At 44.2% G+C, this 24,213-nt stretch overlaps 5 protein-coding genes across 5 annotated transcripts; 3 read left to right on the top strand and 2 right to left on the bottom strand.

The window, feature by feature from the left end:
• Positions 1-436: 436 nt before the first annotated feature.
• LCP9604111_4990 (uncharacterized protein) lies at positions 437-2,119 on the top strand (the record flags this gene model as incomplete). The annotated part of the gene is made up of 5 exons (XM_039072750.1): positions 437-527; positions 576-860; positions 909-1,181; positions 1,230-1,356; positions 1,408-2,119. 5 exons carry the CDS (start codon positions 437-439, stop codon positions 2,117-2,119), a joined length of 1,488 nt encoding a protein of 495 aa, XP_038928961.1.
• A 2,167-nt stretch (positions 2,120-4,286) lies between these two features.
• Positions 4,287-6,103, top strand: LCP9604111_4989 (CBS domain-containing protein; the record flags this gene model as incomplete). The annotated part of the gene is made up of 5 exons (XM_039072748.1): positions 4,287-4,649; positions 4,707-5,179; positions 5,235-5,352; positions 5,402-5,580; positions 5,632-6,103. The coding sequence occupies 5 exons, from the start codon at positions 4,287-4,289 to the stop codon at positions 6,101-6,103; spliced, it is 1,605 nt and encodes a 534-aa protein (XP_038928960.1).
• Positions 6,104-9,868: 3,765 nt separating this feature from the next.
• Positions 9,869-11,244, bottom strand: LCP9604111_4988 (uncharacterized protein; the record flags this gene model as incomplete). The annotated part of the gene is made up of 2 exons (XM_039072747.1): positions 9,869-11,114; positions 11,168-11,244. 2 exons carry the CDS (start codon positions 11,242-11,244, stop codon positions 9,869-9,871), a joined length of 1,323 nt encoding a protein of 440 aa, XP_038928959.1.
• An 8,534-nt stretch (positions 11,245-19,778) lies between these two features.
• Positions 19,779-22,126, bottom strand: LCP9604111_4987 (VHS domain protein; the record flags this gene model as incomplete). The annotated part of the gene is made up of 8 exons (XM_039072746.1): positions 19,779-19,979; positions 20,039-20,607; positions 20,662-21,049; positions 21,112-21,384; positions 21,434-21,727; positions 21,784-21,859; positions 21,913-22,000; positions 22,060-22,126. 8 exons carry the CDS (start codon positions 22,124-22,126, stop codon positions 19,779-19,781), a joined length of 1,956 nt encoding a protein of 651 aa, XP_038928958.1.
• A 283-nt stretch (positions 22,127-22,409) lies between these two features.
• Positions 22,410-23,642, top strand: LCP9604111_4986 (ribosome biogenesis TSR3 family protein; the record flags this gene model as incomplete). The annotated part of the gene is made up of 3 exons (XM_039072745.1): positions 22,410-22,651; positions 22,716-22,852; positions 22,912-23,642. The coding sequence occupies 3 exons, from the start codon at positions 22,410-22,412 to the stop codon at positions 23,640-23,642; spliced, it is 1,110 nt and encodes a 369-aa protein (XP_038928957.1).
• Positions 23,643-24,213: the final 571 nt, after the last annotated feature.

Here is a 24,213-nt window from a genome sequence, read left to right as displayed (position 1 = left end):
CAATTCAGCATGACCTTTCCGCGTCCGAATAATGTTGCGCACTTCGCACCGAAGATATACTTACGGGGGAAACGGGGGACCAGCTGGCGGGATAAGGCCGGATCCACGTGGGGTCGATGGGAAATCCTGACTGGCCTCACCGCACGGTCTATTTTAGCTGTGTATCCCCCGTGGCAGCTTGCACGTTGCTCATTGCATCTTGCGCTTATTCATGACGACTGCTATGGCCGATAGGAAGTATATCGCAGAAAAGCTACCGGTGGTTCTCTCCGAGATGCTAATGTCTTGGCTATACCTCCTATTATACGTGATGTGAAAGAAGTATATAACATCACCATTCGCCAAATTAACAATGTGTGCAACGCAAGGGAATCGCATTTTGTTTCCTCGATCACTTCTACTCTCCTTAACCTCAAGAATCATTTGATTCGTTCCAATGGCATCGTTCGGAGCCAAATTGAGGTTTGTAGCCACTGCAGGCGTTGGATTCTTCGCAGATGGCTATCTTAACCTGACAATTGGACTTGGTGAGTGGCTTCAATTAATCAATGAGGCCGAAGACTAATGTTACACAGTGGTCCCAATTCTGGGTTACCTATACTTCCAAGATGACAAGGTACCGTCAGTCGACAGCGACATCATGAAAGGTGGTCTGAGCCTGGGAATGGTGGTTGGCCAGCTTCTTTTTGGAATTCTGAGTGATGTTTGTGGTCGCCACACCGTTTACGGCAAAGAACTCCTCCTCACCATATTTGGAACCCTATTGGTAGTCTTGTTGCCTTGGAACGGGATGTCGGCCCAGTCTGTGACGGCATGGGTTGCAATTTTTCGTGTCGTGACCGGAGTTGGAATTGGTGCTGGTAAGTCTTTTTCCTTTGGAATAGAAGCATGGATCTAACTCGAGAAAGATTATCCATTGTCTTCATCTTTGGCGGCAGAAAAATCACCGTTTGGCTCCCGTGCTATTCAAGTGTTGACTGTCTTTTCGAATATCGGCCTCGGCAATATTTCAGCCAGCATTGTGTTTCTGATCTTGCTCAAGGCATTCAAAGGGGCGATAGCCAACAACATAAGCCATCTCGAATGGGTCTGGCGTTTGCTATTGGGCATTGGAATTGTGCCAGCGTTGTTCACTCTTTATGCCCGGCTAACGATCACGGAGACAACACCTTACAAGCAATGTGAGAGTGCCTCGGTCTTGTGCTTTGAAGATAGCTAATACTGTTTAGATGTCTGCGATGACGCTGCCGGGCAGAAACGCACATTCAAGAAGCAGTGGGAAGAATTTCGCGAGTACTTCAGTCACTGGCAACATGCCAAAGTGCTGTTCGCAACATCAGCCTCCTGGTTCTTGTAGTAAGTTAGGTGGACTTGGAAAAAGGAAAAGCCGCAAACTAACGCACACAGCGACATCGCATACTACGGTATCAATCTCAACCAGAGCATTATCCTGACAAGAATCGGTTATGCCAAGGGAGCAACACCATGGATCACCCTGTACCACACCGCTGTGGGCAATATAATCATCCAGGTAGCAGGGTATCTCCCCGGATTCTACGTCGGAATATTCCTTCCTGATTGCATCGGTCGTGTGCGCCAACAATTCTGGACCAGTATCATGGTGTGTATACTTTATGCCATATGGGCTGGAATCAGCACACAGAGCGCAAACACCCCGACAGCTGGCTTGATGGTTATCTTTGCCCTCTCGCAGTTTTTAATGACGGTTGGTCCCAACTGCACGACGTTCCTGCTTCCCGCCGAAGTGTTCCCAACACGTGTTCGAGGCACAGCACACGGCATATCTGCTGCTTCTGGAAAATGCGGTGCAATTCTAACTGCATTTGCTTTCGGCACTGTTGAAGATGCAATCGGCTTGGAGGGCGTCCTTGGTTTGTTCTCGGGGATCATGCTGCTCACTGCTCTTGTAACCTTGCTGATACCCGAGACCAAGAATCATACTCTTGAGGGCATTGAGAACAATGGGCTCTATAGAACAAGCGGAGCTGTCACCGACCTTCCAAATTCTAGTTGTATTACCTATGTCAACGTTGAAGCTGGGAACGGGGAGGCAAAGACCAGCTTTGGAGATGATCAAGTTAAGAAGTTAGCTGTATAGACAAATCAAGTGACTGTGGTCCTATATCACCGCTATAAGAAAGGAATGAATCGGTTCATTATTTCAAGAGCAAATCAATCTCATTGAGCTATCATAGGCATAGAAGAATGGCTATGAATACAAGTTGTACTATTCGTCCTCGATGGCCTCGTGGCCTGTGACATGTCGTAAGTATGCTTTTAACCAGTCATTCTTGTGTTTCGCTGTATTTCATCCAGTCTCTGTGCAGCGGCACCACTGTTGAAGTTGGCAAAGCTGAACGTTGAGATAGCTTTCTTCAAATCAAAGCAAGAGCTCCGTCACAAAATTGAAGTCTTTTAGCCCAAGAACAAGGTCTCCCTCCCCTGGACCTAGGGGACGATCCTGGATTACAACGAAGGGGAAGACCATGGGGTTCCCATCCATAACATTTGGTATTCCCGCAACCGGTTTTGGTGTTATATTCACATGATAGGCACAATAAGGTTGCTGAAGTTATGCCGGCTGTCTGGTTAGTAGTGGTATGTTTGGGGTTTGTGTCTGGAGGGACCAGATGTAATTCCAAGTTAGCGGGCGGGGAGCACCGCTTAGGGCCAACTGCCACTGCTCGAAAGAGATACAGTCATCCCTAAGAAGAATGAGAACGACCATTCTAATGTCGCCCCTAGAATCTGCGAACCATTTCCGTGTATCTTAGCGAAGTCGGCCAAGCGATTCCATAACACCCGTTTCAATAATAAGTATAGGGTAGCCAAAGTTTTAAATCGGCCGAGTGTAACGAGAGGGGGGTATAAAGCCATTATCTGCTTCTTTACCCTTCCTAATACCAGATCGGTAAGTTATCGATCCGATCTAAGCCGATCCTTCCCTAGGGATACCTATGGCCTTATAATAATCGCGATTTATTTCAACGAACTTATCTGTGGCAATGTGATGTTCGATTCTAGGGACGACCTTGATAAGGCCGGTAGAGCCCTCCCATTGAAATCGAAATGCGATTCCCCCAAGACCGCGGTGGTCGCTTGTGGGTGCTTCGATTACCGGTGGTGACAGACCGAGCACCACAATCACTGGTTGCCGTGTTGATGCTCCTCAAACCATTCAAAAATGTGCTGTGCCTCTAGTCGCAGTCTCGTCAGTTCTGAGGAGACTACATGCCCTGCAGGCAGGTCAGACATTAGTGTGGGGGCGGGATCCGACTTCGTCTGCTCATTTTACGCCTTTGCCGTTAGCAAAGTTAAAAGAAAGGGGAGGAGATAGTTGAAAAGACAGGTAAGAAGACATGTAAAAAGACCACTCAAAAGACACAACAAGGCCGCATGAGCGATTATTCCCTGCGACAGGGAGTATGGTTACCGACAGCCCTGCCTGTGAGAAAGGATGAGAGCAAGGTCCTTCACTGAGAGTAGTTGTTAGAGAGGAGAACAAGAAAATTGAAGATGTTAGGGATGCCTTACATAGCTATAGAGGTGGATCCATGGATCACATGGCCGCTTAGTCATCCTACTCTGGATCCCCACTACAATAACAATAGTTATGATCGTTCATTGTGAATAGCAAAACATCCCGTCTTCTCCAAGCGCCCGGACAAGCCGAACAATTGATGAAAAGGAGTTCGCGTCGATCGGGGGTAGTGTAAGCCCAATGACACTGTGCAACGAGGCATGTGCAAGCACAGAGGCCAAGTCGCGAGGTCTAAATATTAGAATAATCATGACGTTCTGCAATGCAGAACATTCAGCGATTAAACTGAATAGAACAGATACTACACTTGATCTAAGCCAGAGGCAAAGAGAGCTGAAGAAGGAAGAAAAGAAGAAGAAATTCTGGGGGCAGGGACACCTTCTTATAGTTATCCTGAGGGCGGTCGGCTTCTGCCACTATTTACAAATGAGACAAACAGCGACATATGCTCGCTTAATTAAACATGTAAAGGGTAACGTGATGATAACCACAATCACTGTTGATATCAGGGTGATACTATGCACTTGCTATAGACAATACTATAGGCGGTCAAACTTGCAAAATGTCAACTGGCATTGGCGTGTTTTGATTGGCTCGATAGTCTACCCCGCCTATGGGCCCGCTTAATATGGTGCATCACCTGATGACCTCAGAAGGATTACCTGGATTTCACATTTCGTATATTGGCCCTTATCTTTAACCTCAAATTCCCGAAAATTTAGACATGGCAGACCACTTACATTCTCGCGAAGGATCTGATGCTTCCCTCAACAATGCATCGATTGCTTCTCCGCGATCCAGCACCGAATCTCGCTCTCGAAATCCACTTCGCATTTCAGCAAACCACCAGCATAGACAAAGCTTGAGCGAGTCGCTTCGCGGCCCGCCAGGTTCCCCCCGTGCACGCCGGCAGCCATCACTCCCACAGTCGGCCATCCAGAGCCTTATCGATAATCCACCGCCACCCAAGGCTAGCAACCCTGCCTTTGTTGGTCGTGATTGGAGAGAGATATCAGTTGGGGAGCTGGTCAGCCCGGGCGACCTGAAGTTTGTCGAGCTTGATACAGGCATTGAAGAGGCGACGAACGTGAGTACATCACATAGGCAGCATTCCCTGTCCTGACTAACATGCTCGTCCAACTAGATTTTGATTGATTCAGGTGGCGCTGTGCTGTTGATTCGCGAGACACCCGAGTCCACTTCTGCCGTGGGCACATTCGACTATGCCGATCTCAATTCCTATCTCCTTTTAGCAGCGGGCCTGACACATCCGGACGAAGCACATCAAGCGTCATATGACGAGCTAGCCAAGAAAGCCCACAACGGCGTGCCCATTCCATTAAGAGATGTGAAGAAGTTCGGTATGGAGAAGGAGCCGCTGATCAAGCTGCCAGCGTCGGCCAATGTCTTGGCCGCGGTTGAGATCTTTGGTGGTGGTGTTCACCGGGTTGTGGTTGTCAATGAGTCAAATGACCAAGAAGTGGTCGGGATTTTCAGCCAGTTCCGACTGGTCAAATTCCTCTGGGAAAATCGCCGCAGTTTCCCGATTATTGAAGAGCTCTACCCGAGGGCTCTGAATGAGCTAGTTATTGGATCTCAGGAAGTGATCTCCATCAAGTGAGTTGTTTTGGTGATCTTTAGCGCTGTCTAACCGCTAATTCGTAATTCTCAGTGGTGATAAACCCCTCTCTGATGCTCTCCATGTGATGAACAATGAGGGTATGTCCTCGATCGCGGTGGTTGATAACTACTTGAACGTGCTTGGGAATATCTCCACGGCGGATGTCAAGGTATGTGACGAGCCATCTTAACTGGCAAAGTTTACTCACCATTTCGTAGCTCTTGACCCGATCATCTTCATTGCCACTTCTGCATAACACCTGTACCCACTTTATCTCGATTATTCTATCTACACGGGGGTTGATTGAGGGTAAAGACTCATTCCCGGTCTTCCACGTCAATCCTGGATCGACACTCGCTCACACAGTCGCAAAGATCGTGGCAACTCGATCGCATCGGTAACTACTGCAAACTTGAGATATAAACACAAGATGTACTGACTGCTTTAGACTCTGGGTGACCGATCCGTTATCTCCCACCTCATCAGGACCGCCAACTCCATCGCAATCTTCCGTACACCTCCCTCTTTCCAACAGTATCAGCCCAGCTACCGGAGGTACTGCAAATTCAGAATCTTCTGAAGAAGCTGTGACATCTTATGCACAGCCCTCTCAATATGCCGCCCCTCACCTACCACCTCCTAACCCACCCTTCACGTACCCAGCCGTGGCGGTCTCAGTGCCATCACCCATCTCGCATTCTATTCCCTCGTCCGCCCTAGACGGAGCCCGAGTGTCCGGACGCCTCGCCGGAGTGGTCAGCTTGACTGACATCCTGAACCTGCATGCCCGAGCCAGCGGGCTGAACCCGGCCGACCCGGCCGACTCTCGTAGCCGCCGCCGACGCAGTAGTTCGTCGAGCCAGAGTGTCCGCCGCAGCGGTGACATTGGCCGGGAGCTTTTCAGTCGTGGTGGCATGTAAGAGCATACACTACGTTTTAACTTGGGCTCTACTGCAAAGCATGTTCTCAGTACTGTATTTGAACCCGATATACGCAATCGCTCCGACGTGCTTCTGTTACCAAGCCTAATTCTATTCAGCCCAACTAGATATGCATATTTCCATGTTGTCACACTTCATCAGCCATACAAGATAGGAGGCAAGCGGATGGACCTTTGAACGTTGCCTAGCCTGTCATTATCGTCTTTAGCAATGGATATTATTTCCATTGTGGATCAGCATTACACCAAACAACTTGAATTGACTATCTCCCTACGTAGTTCCTCACTTGCATTGTAGACTCGAATCTCGATTATCACGTCTGATTCGAGTCCCCGCCATACCAGATAAACCAGATGAGCCAGCATCCATATCAAGTCAGGATCAACAATCATCGGGAAAAGCCGACCAAACCCACCTCTCCACGGCGATCAGGCAAATCCTCCATCGTACGGACAAAGTCGAATACTATCCACTAATCCCATACCCGCCATCACCCGGAGAACCATTTCCGGAATCCACAACGCAGTCTTATTGTGTCCCATCCAGAACTGTCCAGCGGCGCGAACACCACCACACACGCAATGCACAACCAGCAGCAACGGAGAAGACCGAGTCCAGACCGGCGTGCTTATTGGTCCTCGTATGCCGTCATTTAAGGCATTTCGCATTGGATTACTGTGTTTGATTATGATTCGGGTACAGACGTCGATCAGCTGGAGGTCTCGAATTATGAGTGGATCGGATGTAAGCGAGGGTGCATTTTCCGCTTCTCACTGGCCCGTCAGATTTGAGCTACCCATCCTGTCTGGAAGGTGACAGGTCTGGAATCGCCGGATTGAGGGGGCTTGGACTAACTAGATGGTGTTGCTTACTGTTTGGTTGAGATATTGATAAGTCCCAAGTATGCAGCACCAAGGAACAGTGATACCGATATCTCCTTGTGAGATTACACGTCCTACGATAAAACCAAAGCCAGGGTCTGTACTAACTCAAGAAGGAATGAGCTTAGACCAAATCCCGAAGATCCTCGACTCGCTAAAATCTGGGGATGATGTTCTCCCACTTGTCGTGGTGGCAACACCACATCCACAGTCAGCTCTTGGTCTCGTCTGGACTCCTGGAGCCACTGATGCTCCACTGTGCACCGAGAGATCCGGACTGGGCGCTGATCATGGAGACACACCCTGGGGAATTTCCGGGTAAATTGGGGTTGTGATTCGGGGATATTTTAGGACTTTCTGTTGGTTGAGAAGGACTGGAAGGTATCTGTCTAGGTGATTTAGAGAGGATGTTGCATGATCATGGCCAGGTCCAGGTCTCAAGTTGACATGATTCATAGCTGTCCATGAGGTACAGTATGGATATAGTTTAGTAAGAAATGACTCAATCCAACTAATTGCACACGACGATAGCGCCATCCCAAACGAACCAATCTAGACTCCATGTCTGATTGGCCTCAACAGAAGAAGAACATTCAGTCGCTAGAAATCACCTCAAACGTAGTACGTAAGCCGCAACAAGAGCGAACAGACGAGGCAAGTCCAGAATGCCCGACTCACGAATCATTCCCCCCAGAGCTATCACACCGGGGAGGCGTCTATCACCAACCCATGGGCCTATCATCTACCTTGGAAGCCAATCCCCCCATCCCAATCTGACAATCTGACAGGCCACCCACTGGATCCGCAAGCCACCAACCCAGCGTCAAACGCAAGGGAAAAAGTAACCGCCAATCATGCTCCCACACGTGTGCACGGGCCAGCGTTGCAGTCCCATCCAGCTGGAAACCGACAGTAAGCCCGTGGGTGGGTGCTGGACCTGGCCCCGTTGAAGCTGCACGGAGATCCCCCCTTTGCTCCACCAGGCGAGACGAGTTAGAGTTCTATTTGCTGGGTGTGCCGATGATACCCATGTCTCGACCGCTGGTACGCGGCCCTCGGACTTGGGTTTCGGCCGTGGTAGAGGTGCTGATTGACTCTATACTATCCATGGGTCAGTGCGGACGCTAGTTTGCTGTTGGCCAATTAACGTCCGGACTTGGCTTCAAGGCTGGGCACAGCTGCAACCTTAACCCCGCAATCTGGGATTCTGCAGGTGATTCTTTTCTTTTCTTTTCTTTTTTTTTTTTGGTCGTGTAGTCGGTTACATACTTTGAGGGATTGCGGGTCTTGGATTTGAGATCTGGGTATAGGAAATATATTCAAGTTGTTCTATCTACCACTCATAGTACGTAGATAGCATTGATATGGGCTGACAAGACAAACGCATCACCCTGATAAAACAGAAGTAGAAAACGATAAGTCGATCCTGCACTATCGCCGTTGATCCGTAATCCCGGGAACGCAGGGGCGGGTAGGACAGCAGCCCTGGAGCCAATTCCGCAGGGCACGGACACTGGCACTGGCACGGGGCACGGAGCACGGGACACTTGGATTTTCAATTTCAATTTCAGTTTCAATTCTTCAGCACGAAATTCAAATCCCACCCGAGGAGCTAATAACTCCATAACTGCGCGGAAAAATACAGGATATTTAACTATTAGGCCATACCAAAAATCAACATATTCTAATCAGAGACCCCATCCGCTCTGTTTCTTGTTTTGACAGAAACCCGCGGGGTCGGAAACACTCCTGAGATAGCACACGGTAACTGTGACGAGACGCGAGATCAAGGAAATTGCAATGACAGAGATAGAGAAAGCAGGATTCCCTTTTCAAAAGTACCTATTTCTATCTAGCATGCAAGGCCTGGCCTGAGATATGCTAGATAATGGTCCAGGGTCCAGGGTGGGAAACAGGGAATCGGGGATACTGTATTGTATTGTAATTTTGGTAATAATGGAAGAATTGCTGCCATGATAAGTGAGTAGTATTAGGATACTGTATCACACTCTACGCTAGCACAGTTGTATGTACTCCTATATCCCGTTTAACCCTATTCCATGAATAGCTGGTCATGAGTGACAGCATAGAAATTAAGTCGAGGGGTTCCACAGTTGAGGATGGTCTGATCGCTGGAATGACTTTAGGTACGTAGGCGAGAACCTGGGTGGGTTTGTGTTGGACCCACGTAGCAGGGCTAGAGGATTACTACAGAGTACCAAGGGTGCGGTTGGTGGAGTTGGGATGCGGCATTTTCAAGGGAGAAAGTGCGTGGACACAAGAGTTAGGATTTAGGGAAAGCTAACTAACACCAGACGCAATTCTGGTTAAGGATAAACGCCAGAAGTCATTCCTATGTAATGTGGGACTGGGGAAAGCTATAGCTACAGCTCTACTGGCACGGCCCGACGGAGCATAGAGTCTGGGACTAGGTTTATCGCAGAAAAGAAAATGAGATGCCAATAATCGCGCAGTTATAAGGGATGGTGGAGTAGCCCCGGATTAGGATGCGGACTTGGCGAGGTTGTTTGCGGATGGATGCAACTTAGGTATAGAATTGGGGGAATTAGGGAAATTAGGGAAATTTTATTATGAAGAAGATCAGTGGATGGATTTTGGCTCATGTCACATTGAAGTATAGTAAAGGAAAATTTATGAAAAGAAAGAGCAATCGATACATACAGACATCAACCCTGACTCCAGTTCAGGATATTAGATGTAAGATACGAGAAGATATAAAAAAAGGTACAGCAAATGTGCAAAGCCACCCAATATACAGACCCAACTCCGAAAGACCCAAGAGAAAATAAGTACCTAGGTATCAGGTATCATAGATCATAATAGGCATGATAGACAGATGAGGTTAACAAGAGACGCTGGTGAAATCATCAAGAGCGAGAAGATCGTCAAAAGCAAAAGGCTGATCACGGTCGGAAAGCGGAACATTCGAGTTACCCAAGTGGAACGCAAACTGACTGAAATCCGTGAAATCAGGATCCATCTCCTCATGGGAGACCATAATGCCATCACTGTTGAACTTCGCACCGGGCGACATCGTAGCATGCGCCGTCGGCGACAGCGGGGTGTTGGGAGTGGGACAGAAGTCCGGAGTGGACTGAGTGCCCGCTGGGAGGGCCTCGATCCTGGGAGAGCTGAGACTGGAGGGAGCCACCTGCGAGTGGGAAAGGTTCGTGGTCTGAGTAAGCAGATTGAGTTTGTGCAAGTTGTTCGATGGATGGGACTGGCCGCGCGAATGACCGTGGGTAGGATGGTGGCCAGTGGGGCCTGAGATGGATGCTGAGGGAATCGGTGGAGCCGTGTGTTGCAGAGGCAACTCTGGTGCGGACGCAAGGCGATCCCGGAACTGATGCATTTGGGTCGCTGTGTCAGGCATTTGAGCCTGCTGCATCATTTGCTGCTGCCACATCTGCACGGCCTGCGCGTCGGTGGGCGTTTGTGCAGGGGTTGGGTTCTGCTGTTGCATGGGCGCCCATGCGGGTACTTGGGAGTTCCAGCCCGGTGCGGAGGCTTGTTGGCTCATGTAGGCTGGCATCTGCCCAGACTGGTTGCCTGTCGGTGCAGAGAACATGTCGGAGTATGGCGTCTGGGAACCGCTCATGCTGGCCATGTAGGACTGGGCACTCGGGTCGTACGACGCCGTAGGTGATAGGACATAGCCATCACCCGTGGGCATTGGGCTTGCCATTGAGCCTGGGCCCTGGGAGAAGGAGGAGCGAATATTCGACAGATCCAAGCTCATCTTCCGTGGACCGCCATTGACTCCATTGAGTGATGGCCGCGGGGTCATATGGCTTGCTCGGCGGCTGTGGATAGAGGAGTTGTTGAATTGGGCGCGTGCTGCAAAGGCGGCCAGTAGATGGTTTTTGAACTGCTCTTCAATTTGCTCGTTTTGGCGTTGCAGCATGAGAATCCGTTTTTCTTGATACCGCTCATCGACCTCTTCATACATGGCCTCTTTCTCCACGATATCCTTGGTGATGTGAAAGGCCTTGCCCGTGCGCTTCTTATGCAACATAGAAGCCCGGTTGGCAGACTCCAGCCGAGCATCTAAGCTGCGATCCTTGCGCCGTGAGGCGGCGATAAAGGCTCTGGGGAATGGTTAGGGTGCACGTTCGGCCCCTCCGTGATACGAGTTACATACCTCTCCTGGTTCTCCTCCCGCGAACGGGGGATAGGCGTAATATCCTGGTCGAGATCTGGCAGGGGCATCCTGGACATGGTACCTGGTAGAGGAGGTGGATTTATGCAGGAAAGAGTGTTATCGCCTGGCCACCGGAGAAGAGGGGGACGGTAAGTTAAATACCAAAAAGGCTGAGGGGAAACCCGTCAGCGTTAAACCCAAGCTAAGGGCCAGAACCACGGATCCGAGCCGATCATAGTTTGGGCGCTTGGAAAACTTACGGCCGCTCGGTCCATGGTTGCCCCGTCCCTCTCCTCTAGGCTAGTCTGCTCGAGAGCGCCACTACGGAGGAGCCAAATACGAATGGGCTAGATATGGTGCCACTCATGGCCCCTCTTCCCGGAGACTATTTCCTGCTTTTCCAGGTAAATAATATGCAGCATACCAGATGTGCAGTTAGCAAATTATTTTTCCTTTCCAGATTAGCCCTGAAGGGTCTAGACCATTCGCTGTGAAGTGGGGCGTTACTCTACTCCAGACAGATCCCGATAGATGTGTTCTGATAGATGTGACTCTATCGGGGATCACTGCAGATCACTTTCCTGAAGCGTAGACTGTCATCTCCAGGGCGAAGGTTTTTTTTTTGAGTGTCTTCGACATCACGAGAATCATACCACGTGATTGGCCGGATTAGGAAGGCTTCAAAAGAAACCTGAAATTCAAGGCTACACCTACCTTGGAGAACATCAGATCTATGATAAGGTTACAGTACTTCGGATAACACCGATTACTTCTTGGCGAGTATAAGGCAATTGCTATTGACCGTTGTTATTGACGCTTGAGAAGGAAACACCTGGTTCAGGATCTGGATAGTACCAAGCGAAAATTACGAGGTTTCCGTTGAATATGAAGTTCTCCCTCTTCCTTCCTAAATGGGGACTTCCTTAGCGTATCTCGGCGCACCTGCAGGGCTAGGCGGGTTGCCTTAGGCTCTAGGGTTCGCACATACTACTACTACTACTACTACTACTACTACTTGTTGGGTGACCGGAAGGCGGTCACCCATATAGACCCAGATCACCATCAGATAGTTCGGCTCCCTCTTCCTCTCTCTCTCTCCCTTGTCCATTTTTATCTTAGCGAATCGACAATAGTTGTTTTCCCCTTTTCAGGCACAACGTAGTCAGATACGCTATTAGGTTATAAGCACTTGTCTCTAGCTAGCAAGGACCACTAGCAACCTCCAACCCTAAGTCTCTTTCCTGGACCCCACTTCCCGGCACTTAACCCGCACAATACGCGTTTCTCGCCAATCGGATTTGATCCTCGAAAGCCTCAATTAATAACAGAATTAGTAAACCAGCTCTTAGTATAGCTGATAGCGGTATCGACTCTAGGGATGATAACCCGAATAATTAGTTACAATTTTTGCTATCAGGTAATAATAACGCGTCTAGGGAGATAGGAAATACCTCTTAACCCTAGGCCAATATAATGTTATCGAGTAATAGATATAATAAGAAGAATTAGGCTACTAACTTACCTAATATCTCGGTTATAAAAATGTAGAAAGTTAAAGTACTTAAGTATAATTCTAGAAATCCTTATAAATAGGCGATCCCTATAAAATTCGCTCTTATACTATTGAGACTAGAATATATTATTAATAGTAGTATACCTTACCCTACTATAGGTAACCTAAAATTTAATAGATAGGAGTACTAGTTATATATAGTAGCTAGCTAGCTATATATTTAGGTTAATAATATACTCTAAGAATGAATCTAGAATCTCTTATACCTCCTAGAATTCGCCAATATAATATTCGATAAAATTATATTAATAGTATAAGGCTCTAATAAGGCTGAAAATATACTAAATAAAACTAAGAAATTCGATAAAATGAAATAAGTAGACTTTAATACTATAAAGGAATTTATTATAGAATATTAGAAATAATATTATATTCTTTTATAATTTAAAATTTAACTATACCCTTTTTATATACTATTATAAGTTCTATAGTAATTAAATAAAGAAATATCTAAGGTTTAATTTATTATTAAGGAAATTAGTAATATTAAACCTAAGAAAATCATACTTAAAAAGATAGACTAATATTATAAGAGCCTCTAGGTAGTTTCTAATAGAGAAGGGACTGCTAATATAGCCTAGTCCTTAAGGAAATAGGGTAATAACTATAGTAGAGGATATAGAAGATAAGGTAGTAAGAGGGGTAGTAAAGGAGGTAATAGCGAAACCTCCTTAAGCTAAGATAATAAATCTTTAAAGGATAACTTAAGTATATCTAATAAACCTAAGAAGAAGAAGACCCTTTATAATTAACTACCTCCTAGTAAAGATATCTATAAGTATATTAAAGAAAAGAAGGAAGGAATATAAAGGGATAAGAGTAGGATATATACCTACTATAGTTTTAGGCTATATAAAGCTTAAAAGTATTCCTATCTATTAGAAGATCTACCTATATACTAGATATATAGCCTATATATATAGAATTACTCGATTATACTATAAAGTAAGGGATAAAATAATATAGCTATTATAGTAATAGCTTATTATATAGATAGTTTTAATAGTTAGCTAATTAATATTAGATTAGATAAAATACTTACCTATAACTTCGAAGATTTCTATATATACTAGGAGGATAGCCTAGAATTAGTATATACCTATTAGGACTACTCTAATAATAGAGTGGTAATTAAAGGATATAGAGAGATCCTTATTAAAGTAGGTCTTAAAGATAGAATAATATATACCTTTCTAATAAAAGGCTACTATAGCCTAAGAGGTTATAGTAAATTATTTAGTATATAGAAATTCCTAGAAGAATAGGATATCTTATATAATATAAGAACTAAGTATCTTATAGATAGTATTAGAAAAACTATTAGAGTAGTAAATATATTACTTAGAGTTCTATACCTTATTAGTCCTAAAGAAGATAATTTATATAAAGAAGATTTATCCTATAGGTTAGATAGTAATAAAGAAATAGGATTAGTTAATAAAATTTCTACCTTTAAGGTATATCGATACTTTAGATATATTAGAAAAGCTAAACTTACTTTAATACTAAAATAAGTATAAGAGCTTAACAATAAAGAATAGTATAGAATAGAATACTTCGACTATAAAGTATATTTTTAAGGTAAATCTAAGAAATAGATTTCTTATAAGCTATAATTTTAGGTTTAGGATATAGTATAGAAATTTTATATAGATATATAGCCTATAAAACCTAAGAGTTTAAATAGTAAAAAGTACTAGATACCTATCCTTAATAATATAATAAGATATCTTAAAAGACCGACTTTTATAAATAAAGGTAAAGTATTTATTAAACTTTAAGTATTTTATAAAAAAATTAAACTCTAAACTAGGTACTACCCTAGAATATAGAGACTTAATAGTAGAATAGAATTTAAGAACTTTATTACTTAGGGTATAAAAAAGGGAATAACTTTTAAAGTTATATTACCCTATATAGTAGAGCCTAATAGTATAGTAGAATACTTCAGTAGATATATTAATAATATCTAGAGAATAATAATTATTAATACTAAGCTACCTAAGGAATTATAGCCCTATATAGTAGAAACTGTAATCTATACTATTAATAGATTAACTAATCTAAAGTCTTAAATATTACTACTTAAATACTAGTATATAGAACTTAGAATTAATAACCTAGATCTATTACTAAAGTACCTTAGACTATAGGGAATAACTATTTATATCTATATTTTAAAGGAGAAGAGAGTATAGGTATATAAAGCCGCTTTAAGATCTTAGAAAGGATACCTTATAGGTTATAAGGGGGATAATAGATATATTCTAAAAATCTAGAATCTAGAAACTAGGAAGATTATAATCTTAAGAGATATTAGCTTTCCTTAACTAGGGAATAAAGATTAGGAAGGAGGAGTACTAGTAATACTAAAGCTATCGAAATCTCTAGGAGATAATAATATAAACGAAATTTCTATCCTACTAATTAATATAGTTAGAACTAAACTAAGGATAGAGATTATAATAGTCTATAGATAGGATCTAATAACCCTATTAATAATTTACTTACCTATAATTTAAGGTAGTATTTTAACTATACTAGAGACTTTAGTAATACCTTATTAATAGAGACTACTTCCTATACTAAGGTATATAAGATTAATCCTTAAGAAACTTTAGAAAGAGATACTAATTCCTATAAATATAGAATAGTTAATAGTATAAAGAGTTAACTAGACTCTTACTCTAATCTAAGAAGAAATATAGGCTATTTATAATAAGAATATAATCCCTTAGATAGAGTAAATAATAATAATAGAGAAACTAGTAAAGAGAAAAGCTAATTTCTAGAAAAGACTTAAGGAACTTATAGCTAGAATTAATATAGAAGAGATAGATATACTAGAAGTATACTAGTATATAGATTTAATTAAATAGAACTTAATTAGGGAAACTAGCTCTATATAAGAGTTAACTCTAAGGGAAGATACCCTATCTCTAGAATAGATAAGGATAGAGTACTAGTATCCTTTCTCTTTATTAACTTAATAGATTCTAGAATATAGTATATAAGAAACTACTATATAATAAAGATCTTTATAAGGTACTTATAAAGTATCTCGGTATATTATATAACTAATATAGATATAAGAGAAGATTATTCCTATTATACCTACTATAGAACTAATAATAGTAGTACTAACTTAAATTTAAGAACCTTTAGTTAGGAGATTAAAAAGGAGTAATATTAGTATCCTACTAGAGAGATATTAGGATCCTAAATAAAAACTCCTAAATATCGAATATAAGAAGTAAAAGAGAGATACTAGGTATATAGAAAAATATAAACCTTCTTAAGAAGGAAATATAAAAAAGCTTTCTCTAGATAACTCTAATTAGGTAGATATTAATATACCTTTTATCTATAATAGAAAACCTCTTTATAATAAGGATATTAACCTATTATTAAGTTTTAAATAAATATAAAAATCACCTTTCTAGAATAAATAGAAGGAAGTAATAGAAAAATAGCTTAATAACCTTATTATAAAGAGAATATAGATATTAATCCTAAAACTATTAAAAGTAAAAGTCCTTCTAGGATAATAGCGTTTTACTATTAAGATAAATATAAGAGATAAAGTCTATAGTTTTAAGGTAAGATAGGTTATTTATAGTAACTTCTAAGAGAAAAGTAATAACTTAAGTAAGTTTTATATACTAGTTATATTAGAAATAATAATTAAAATTATCTTAATACTTATTATAGTCTATAGCCTTAAATAGTATTAAGTAGATTTTATAGTAGTTTATCTTAATATATTAAGAGAAGATATAGAGATAGTATATATAAGATAGCTAATAGGTTTTAAGTTTATAGATATAGAAGGAAATTTAAAGTAATAGGTATATATATTTAATTAGGCTCTTTTTAACCTATAAAACTCTACCTTCCTCTAGAATAAGGAGATAGACTATAAGCTCTAATAAACTAGCTTTAAACCCCTTAAGGATAACCTATATATCTATATTAAGATAGGAAAGAACTATATAGATCTAATAATTATAATAATCTATATTAATAACTTTATTATTACTATACCTATCTCTAAAGAGATAGACTTAGTTATAAAGTAACTTAAGAAATATTATAATATAAAAGACCTAGGAGAACTAAAGTAGTATCTTAACTATATACTTAATAGAGATTATAACACTAGGATAATTATTATATCTTAAGAAGCCTATATATAAAAGATTCTATATATTATAGATACTATAAGAATAAAAGAAATACTACTATTACTAGGATAGAGAGAATTTAACCTAAAAGATATTAACTCTAATCTACTTAATAATAAGAATTTCAAATACTACTAGATAGTAGTAGAGATACTTAATTAGCTTACTATTAAGATAAGACTAAATATTAGATTTACTATTATATACCTATAATATAGACTAGTAATACCAACTTTTTCTAATCTTAAGATAATAAGATATATTATTAAGTACCTTAGATATAACCCTAAGATAGGACTAATCTTTAGAAAGTTAGATAAACTATAATTTATAGTATTTATAGATATATTATATATAGACTAAATAGACTCTAAATTAACCGAAGGATATATCTAGTTCTTTATAGGAGTCCTAGTAGCTTAGTCTACTAAAAAGTAGATAATTACAGTAAACTCTATAATAATAGTAGAATAGTATATACTCGACTAACCGGCCTAGGATACTATATAGCTTACTAAGGTTACAGACTTACTAAGCCTATTAAAACCTAATCCCACAGTTATCTATACTAATAATATTAACTTATAGTTACTACTAATAAAGAAGGGAGGTAAGTCTACTACTAGATAGCTAGTACTCTAATAGTTCTTTATAAAGGATACTATGGCCTAAGGATATATAAATATCCTAAGGGTTAATATAAAGTAGAACGCAGCGGATAGGTTTACGAAGGCGCTTCCTAAAGAGCAATTCCGAGCTTTCTTAAAGCTTATTGGGATAACTTAATTCAAAGGAAAATTTGGGGTTTTTATAACTACCACGATTACGACATTTTAAGATCATCATTTTCAAAATAGGAGATATAAGATCTGTAGGGAGGATGTTAGGTGACCGGAAGGCGGTCACCCATATGGACCTAGATTACCATCAGATAGTTCGGCTCCCTCTTCCTCTCTCTCTCTCCCTTGTCCATTTTTATCTTAGCGAATCGACAATAGTTGTTTTCCCCTTTTCAGGCACAACGTAGTCAGATACGCCATTACTACTACTACTACTACTTCTACTACTACTACTATTACTACTACTACTCTTACTACTACTACTCTTACTACTACTACTCTTACTACTACCTGTACTCCGTACTCCGTACTTACCTAGTAACGTAGTCAGCATTTCCAATTAGCGTAGCGTAACCACTATGTGACCCTAATAGCCGCCAATGCATCAACTGCCGGCATACTCCCGAAAGATAACTTTCTCACCAGCAACTCATATAGGAAGGAGGTCTTAAATCAACCATAATTGGGTACAAAATACCTCGCTTAAGTCAATTGTCGCGAGGCGTAGAATCATCCATGGATATTAGCACAAACCAAAGTACGAAAGGCATAAACCAAACAGTCATACCAGTTAAACATCATACATGATGTTCCGAGACATGCCAATTGATCAGTCAATTGATCACCGTCACTAGCTGAAACATCCTACACGACACAAGATATGGGCTTATTCAATCCCTGCTCACCAGAGCATCTCCCGATCCCTATTCCTTCTTTTGGCCTCGGACATATGTATTCTGCCGGATCTACCCTCATCTCATAGACAGCGACGCCATATTTAAAGCCCACGGTATCGGGGGATTCGCCACCGGTCTAAAGCCGAGTTACCTAAGCTCACCCGGCCGAGACTAGGCCGCTTCGAGCCCCTCCAGATGTCCTCCCCGATGTCGCCACTGCACGCACAATCCGATATCATCCGACCGCATTATTTCTCTACGCGAAAGTCCTCGAAAGCCCTAGTTTGTCTGACTCTGATTGGCATGACACTTCACGAATTGGACTTTTATCGTTAGCGATTAACTACAACGTAACTAGTGGGGTACTCGGCGATCACCCCGCTGATCGTCCGTATCCATGTCTAACGGACAGAGTACAGGATGTGTATGTACGTACACGTATCCAGATCATCGCGACAAAGCACACATCCATGCATTGGCATGAAATCAACATGGGAGATCGGAATTAACCCTCAGGATCAATAGCCAATCCCCAGATTCCACCAGAAGGCTAGTCGAGATCTCGGAGAACGATCGGGGTCAGAACCTGCTCCATAGGAACCCCACACTAGCAGCCACAATATAAACCGACGACAGCTCATGCCGCACACTTCCGCCAGGACGAGTGGGAGGGCGCCGCGCTGAGATCTGCAGGCATACATGCCTAGAAGGGAATCTGTGGCTGGCTATATCATGGTGGCGGTGGCGCGAGCGCTGGAGCTATGCAGGGGGAATCTCGGCGGATTTGATTTTCTGTGGTTTCATGGTTTTTTCTTTGATTCGGGGTGCATACGACGGACGTGTTTGGCACATGGGTTTTTAGCGTTAGGGTTGATTCTTCAAGGTCGGTCTTCGGTGGTTACTCGGTTAGGACCGTACCGTCACTCTGGGACACTTGATGTTGTAGGACGGAGTATAGCAAGGACATCGTGCTCTCATGGACGACAGGGATTGGTTCATTGGTCTGTTCCTACTACCTTCATATGTGCATCATTGCGAACAATCAGTAAGTCTACCAAAAGCACATCGTCCCCTCGCCACGAAAGAAAACCATTGCAAATGAAATCTTGTTTATAAACAGCATGAATAGGTAAAAGACGCTAAGTTCTCAATGAGTGCAAAGCCAAGGGAAAAGGAGAGCAAACAAAGGTAGAGAAGGCCCAAATCAGCCGATGCTGCTGCGCGGATTAGACCATTCAACGGGGTGAATGCTAGATTGTCCGCTCAGGCAAACTCTCATCAGACAGACCTGGAGGGAAACACAACAGCAGAATAAAGTTATGGGATCGCCATGGCTTCTTACGCGATTCCCAGCGGCGGCACCATCCCCTGTTCCTCTCGGGCCTCGCCTCCAAGCTTGTAAGACACCTTGAATCGAATCTTGACCGAGTTGCCCTTCCCAGCATCAACTCCGTCAATGAGCATCTCCTGTTGGACACCATTTTGCTGCTGGGGTGCAATATCTCGGCCTGATTGCGGCCGAAGCTGTAGCGTGTAGGACTAATTCATCGTCAGCAAACTCATCCAAAACTGGACTGCGTTAGTAGCAAATAGCTTACCTTCTCCACAGCGACCTGGAAATGGAGATCTCCAATACGCTGACTAGTTGTGTTTGAAAATATAGCTACAACGTGGATCTGGCGTGGCTGCGTCGGCACCCGGCGCGCAGCGAAGTCAACTTGGAGCTGAGAGTTAAGGACTTGAATCTTATTGGTCGATGGAAGCGCATTGCTCGCTGGCAATGCGGATGCGAAATCCCACTCATCATCTTCCACTGGAGCGGCCTGCCGCGGCGGTTGAGGAGACGGACTCGTGCCTCCCATCAGGTCAAGCAATGACGATGGAGCGGGAGCAGGTTGGCTTTGCGCCGGTGGTTGAAAGGGACCAGATGCTGCCCGTGGGCTAGCAGAGACGAGCGATGCAAATGGATCAGCCGCTGGTGGCGGGGTCGCTCTGGACTGGGCTTGGGGCGAGACCCCCATGACGGGCGTGGGAGATTGAGAGACAGGTCGCGAACTGTTCAGAGAAGCAAGGATATCATAATTGGGTTTGAAGGCTGTTGGCGCATGCTGCTGAGGTTGTGATGGAACAGGCGGCGTTGGGCTTGCTGGCATGGACGCGAAGTTCACTTTAATATTGGTCAGTGATGGTGCTTTGGGGTATATTGCGCCGAGGTACTTACTGGAAGGTCCGAGAGAGATACCACCTCCGGGGGAGGGAGTTTGTCCGCCTAATGAAAGACCGAGTAGATCATTCTCCAAGGAGCTCCCACCGTGGGATGGCCCGGCCTCGTTACCGTTGGAGCTGGGTTCAGGCTCCGGGTCGAAATCGATAAGAGAGAGCTCGTTGTTTGCATTTGTTGAAACTCCAGTCGTGGTGCCCAGTGTACCCTTGGGAATCTGAGATGCAGCATCCAGATCACCTTTCTTAACTAGCTTATACCGCTCGATTGTGCGATGTATGCTGTCGTTGATCTCCAATAGCTTGTGGACGGCCTCGGGATCATCCGATTCTTCCTCGCACATTTTCTGGATTTTGGGGTGAGCGCTTTGCAAAGCACTCGCAAGTTCCTGGTACAATCGTCAGAGACCTATCAACCGGCAAACAACACACGGGACGTTTTATCACCTACCTCGAAAACTTCGCCTTCTGGGAGAGGTTCCCCGGGCTTTTGATTCTGCAGCATCTCTTCCAGAATCTTGGCTTTTTGTTGCACCTTAACAACCTCCTCCGCAGCCTTTGCTCGATAATCGGTTTTATGCCGATTGTCGAATCCTGCCATAACCTTCATGAGCCGGTTCGCTTCCTGTAGATCGGCGGGAGTGCCTCTCCGAATCAACTCCTGGAGTTTGGCAGACTGCGCTTCCCTCTCTTCCTCTTCCATCTCATCTGCTGAGCGGAGGTTCTAGCCAACGTTAATTTGACTCCGAAAATACCATGTGGGGGCCACATACATCACTTGGATTCAAGACCGCAGCATCTTCTCGACGGACCTCCGGGAACATATATCCCTTATAAAGCAACAGACGGTGCATGTCCCGAATGAAGCCTAGGTCATCCTTATAGCGCGATGTCTGGCAGATAGTCTGGCGCCACTCCTCGATCGACTCCAAAATGCGGTGTTGGACCCTGGAGGGCCGTATGGGTGGCCGCTCGGGGAACCTGCGAACCAATTCATTCAGAAACTCCTTTGTACCGATTTGGAGATGGAATGGATATCCGCAGTTCTTGACGGCAATATCGAGTAGCTAGAAACCGCGGTTGTCAGTCTCCCCCGCCTCGGCTGTCACTTGAGCTCACGTACCGCCAACGCCAACAATGCGACATTCTGATTCCGGGAATTGATGAGATGAACTATATCCAATGCGGCTTCTCGCGGCCTGAGAAGTGAATCCATGAGTGTGAGCCATACAACATTGGGTGTTTCGCTTACGCATTGCCTTTCTTGGAGTTGATTAGATCCGCAACTTCAAGGTTCAGGGCCAGGTTCGGTTCGTAGTTTTGAGGATCGCAGGCATTTCCTGTAGATAAGTCTCAGTATGAATCATTTGTGCCACATTTATTTCAACACTGAACTCACGGATTGCCCGCTGCAACGGCGAAGCGCCTGGCTCAGCGTAGACCCCGAAGCGGTCCCTGGCCGCCATTCGTGCAGATGCAGCCTCCAGGATGGCGGTGGACGAGGAACTAGGAGAGGAAGTGTATTAGCCGGATAAAGAGGGAGGTACTGGAAAGTACAAGATTCTAGAGGAGATGTGTACAGTCGCGAACGGGGATGCGGGCGGAGAACCCGTTTAGGCTGCACGTGTGGCGCTTGTGCTTGGCCTTGATCTTTTTTTTCAACCACTACATTTACCACCACGGAATACTCCAAGATACTCCAAGCAGAGTATTTGAAAATCCTACTAGATTTCGACCTCGTCATTCACCATGGTCCGCCACAAAAAAGATAACTTCGCGCGAGGAGGCAAGAAATTCAACAACCCCCGCCCCCGAGTGCCCCGCGGTGATGAAGAAGTTGAGGGCGCAACCTCCTCAAGGCCTCCTTACAAGGCTGCCTGCTGGGATATGGGACACTGTGATCCTAAGCGATGCTCGGGGAAGCGATTGATGAGGCTCGGTCTAATGCGGGAGCTTCACATTGGCCAGCGGCACCCCGGCGTAATCGTCTCGTATGTTTCGCAGTTTCGCAGTGCTTTTTTGGTCCTCTTAGCTTGCATGCTGACGATTGACTAGTCCAAATGCCAAGCGAATTATCTCTCCCGCAGACAAGGATATTATGGAGCAGCACGGTGCTGCCGTGGTCGAATGCTCTTGGGTGCGAGTCAAGGAAGTGCCCTGGTCACGGATTGGCGGAAAATGCGAACGACTTCGTATGTGATAAGAATTGGGCAATGATGAACTGGATTAATGGGATGCTTACTATACATAGTTCCCTACCTTATCGCCGCCAACACGGTTAACTATGGCAAACCATGGCGTCTGAACTGCGTCGAAGCGCTCGCCGCTTGCTTCGCCATCTGCGGTCGCTTAGAATGGGCCGAAGATCTACTCAGACATTTCAGCTATGGGCCAACTTTCTTGGAAATTAATCAAGAACTTCTGGCGCGCTATGCCGCCTGCGAAACAGAAGAGGATGTGAAGAGGACGGAAGAGGAATGGCTAACCAAGATCGAACGGGAATACGAAGATAGTCGCGTCGATGGAGGTGATGATGTTTGGACTAAAGGAAACACTAATCGTCTACCCGCACGAACTGATGAGGACGACGACGACGAAAGTGGAGACGAAGATGACGAAAATGCGGGCAGTGACGAAGAGGAAGATGAGGACAAGGATCCATTTGCGATTTCCGATGACTCCGAAGACGAAGAGCAAATGGCCGAGATTCGTCGCAAGATTCTCAATTCTAAAGCGTTCAAGGATCCGGAAGAGGAGGAAAGGCAGCAGCCGGAGAAAATTACTCGGCCGGAGCAGCTATATGTCGACTCGGATGCTGAGTCCGGCTCAGAAGGAAGCGAGGACGAGGCATTTGACAATATCATTAATGCGACGACGGTCACTGACCGCACGGGAATCAAAGCGATTCAGCAGCGGAAAGGAAGCGAGACTGTCTCTGCCTCGTTCTCTCGGGCGGAGATTTCTGCCCCGAAGAAATGGTGAAAGTGAGGCTTATTGTACATCAATTGCCCATCCACTCAACGGGCCGTTAGCTTCTTGCTCTGAGAGCTAGCACCATTTTCTGGAGTCTCTTGGTGGTTTCTCCCCTGGCAACACACATAGACAGCTTTATTGCTTTGCGAGTCCTGCCATAGCAAGTGCACTTGATTCTTCAAATTGAGTCCGGCATTCTGCTGTGTAGTATTGCCACTTGCTATCTCGTCATTGGGGTGGTTTCATTTCTCTGAAGGTACGCCTCGGTCAATTCACGGGATCACCAAGTTTCCTTTTACGCGACCTACGCAACTATATCCGCTCCTTCAAATACTATGTGTTATGACTCATTACAACGATATCTGCTTTACTTTGTACTCGGCGAGCGACGGACTATATCCACCGGAAAGGGAAAAGAACCAATTATCATCCATGGATGGCACATATCAAATTCACTATTTTCTTCCAAGGTTGGTTTAGTTCCTAAAATCATAGTGTGTGGTCTCAAAGGACATAGTCGTGCCTTCCGGGCCAAATTCGGAATCGGAGCAAGATCACCAATATAACCTTGCAAGACCGA

The sequence above is a fragment of the Penicillium roqueforti genome (genome assembly GCF_015533775.1).
Source record: "Penicillium roqueforti strain LCP96 04111 chromosome Unknown scaffold_11, whole genome shotgun sequence".
Classification (NCBI taxonomy): Eukaryota; Fungi; Ascomycota; class Eurotiomycetes; order Eurotiales; family Aspergillaceae; genus Penicillium; species Penicillium roqueforti.
Note: the sequence above shows the minus strand (reverse complement) of the source record. Positions and strands in the feature narration are given on the sequence as shown.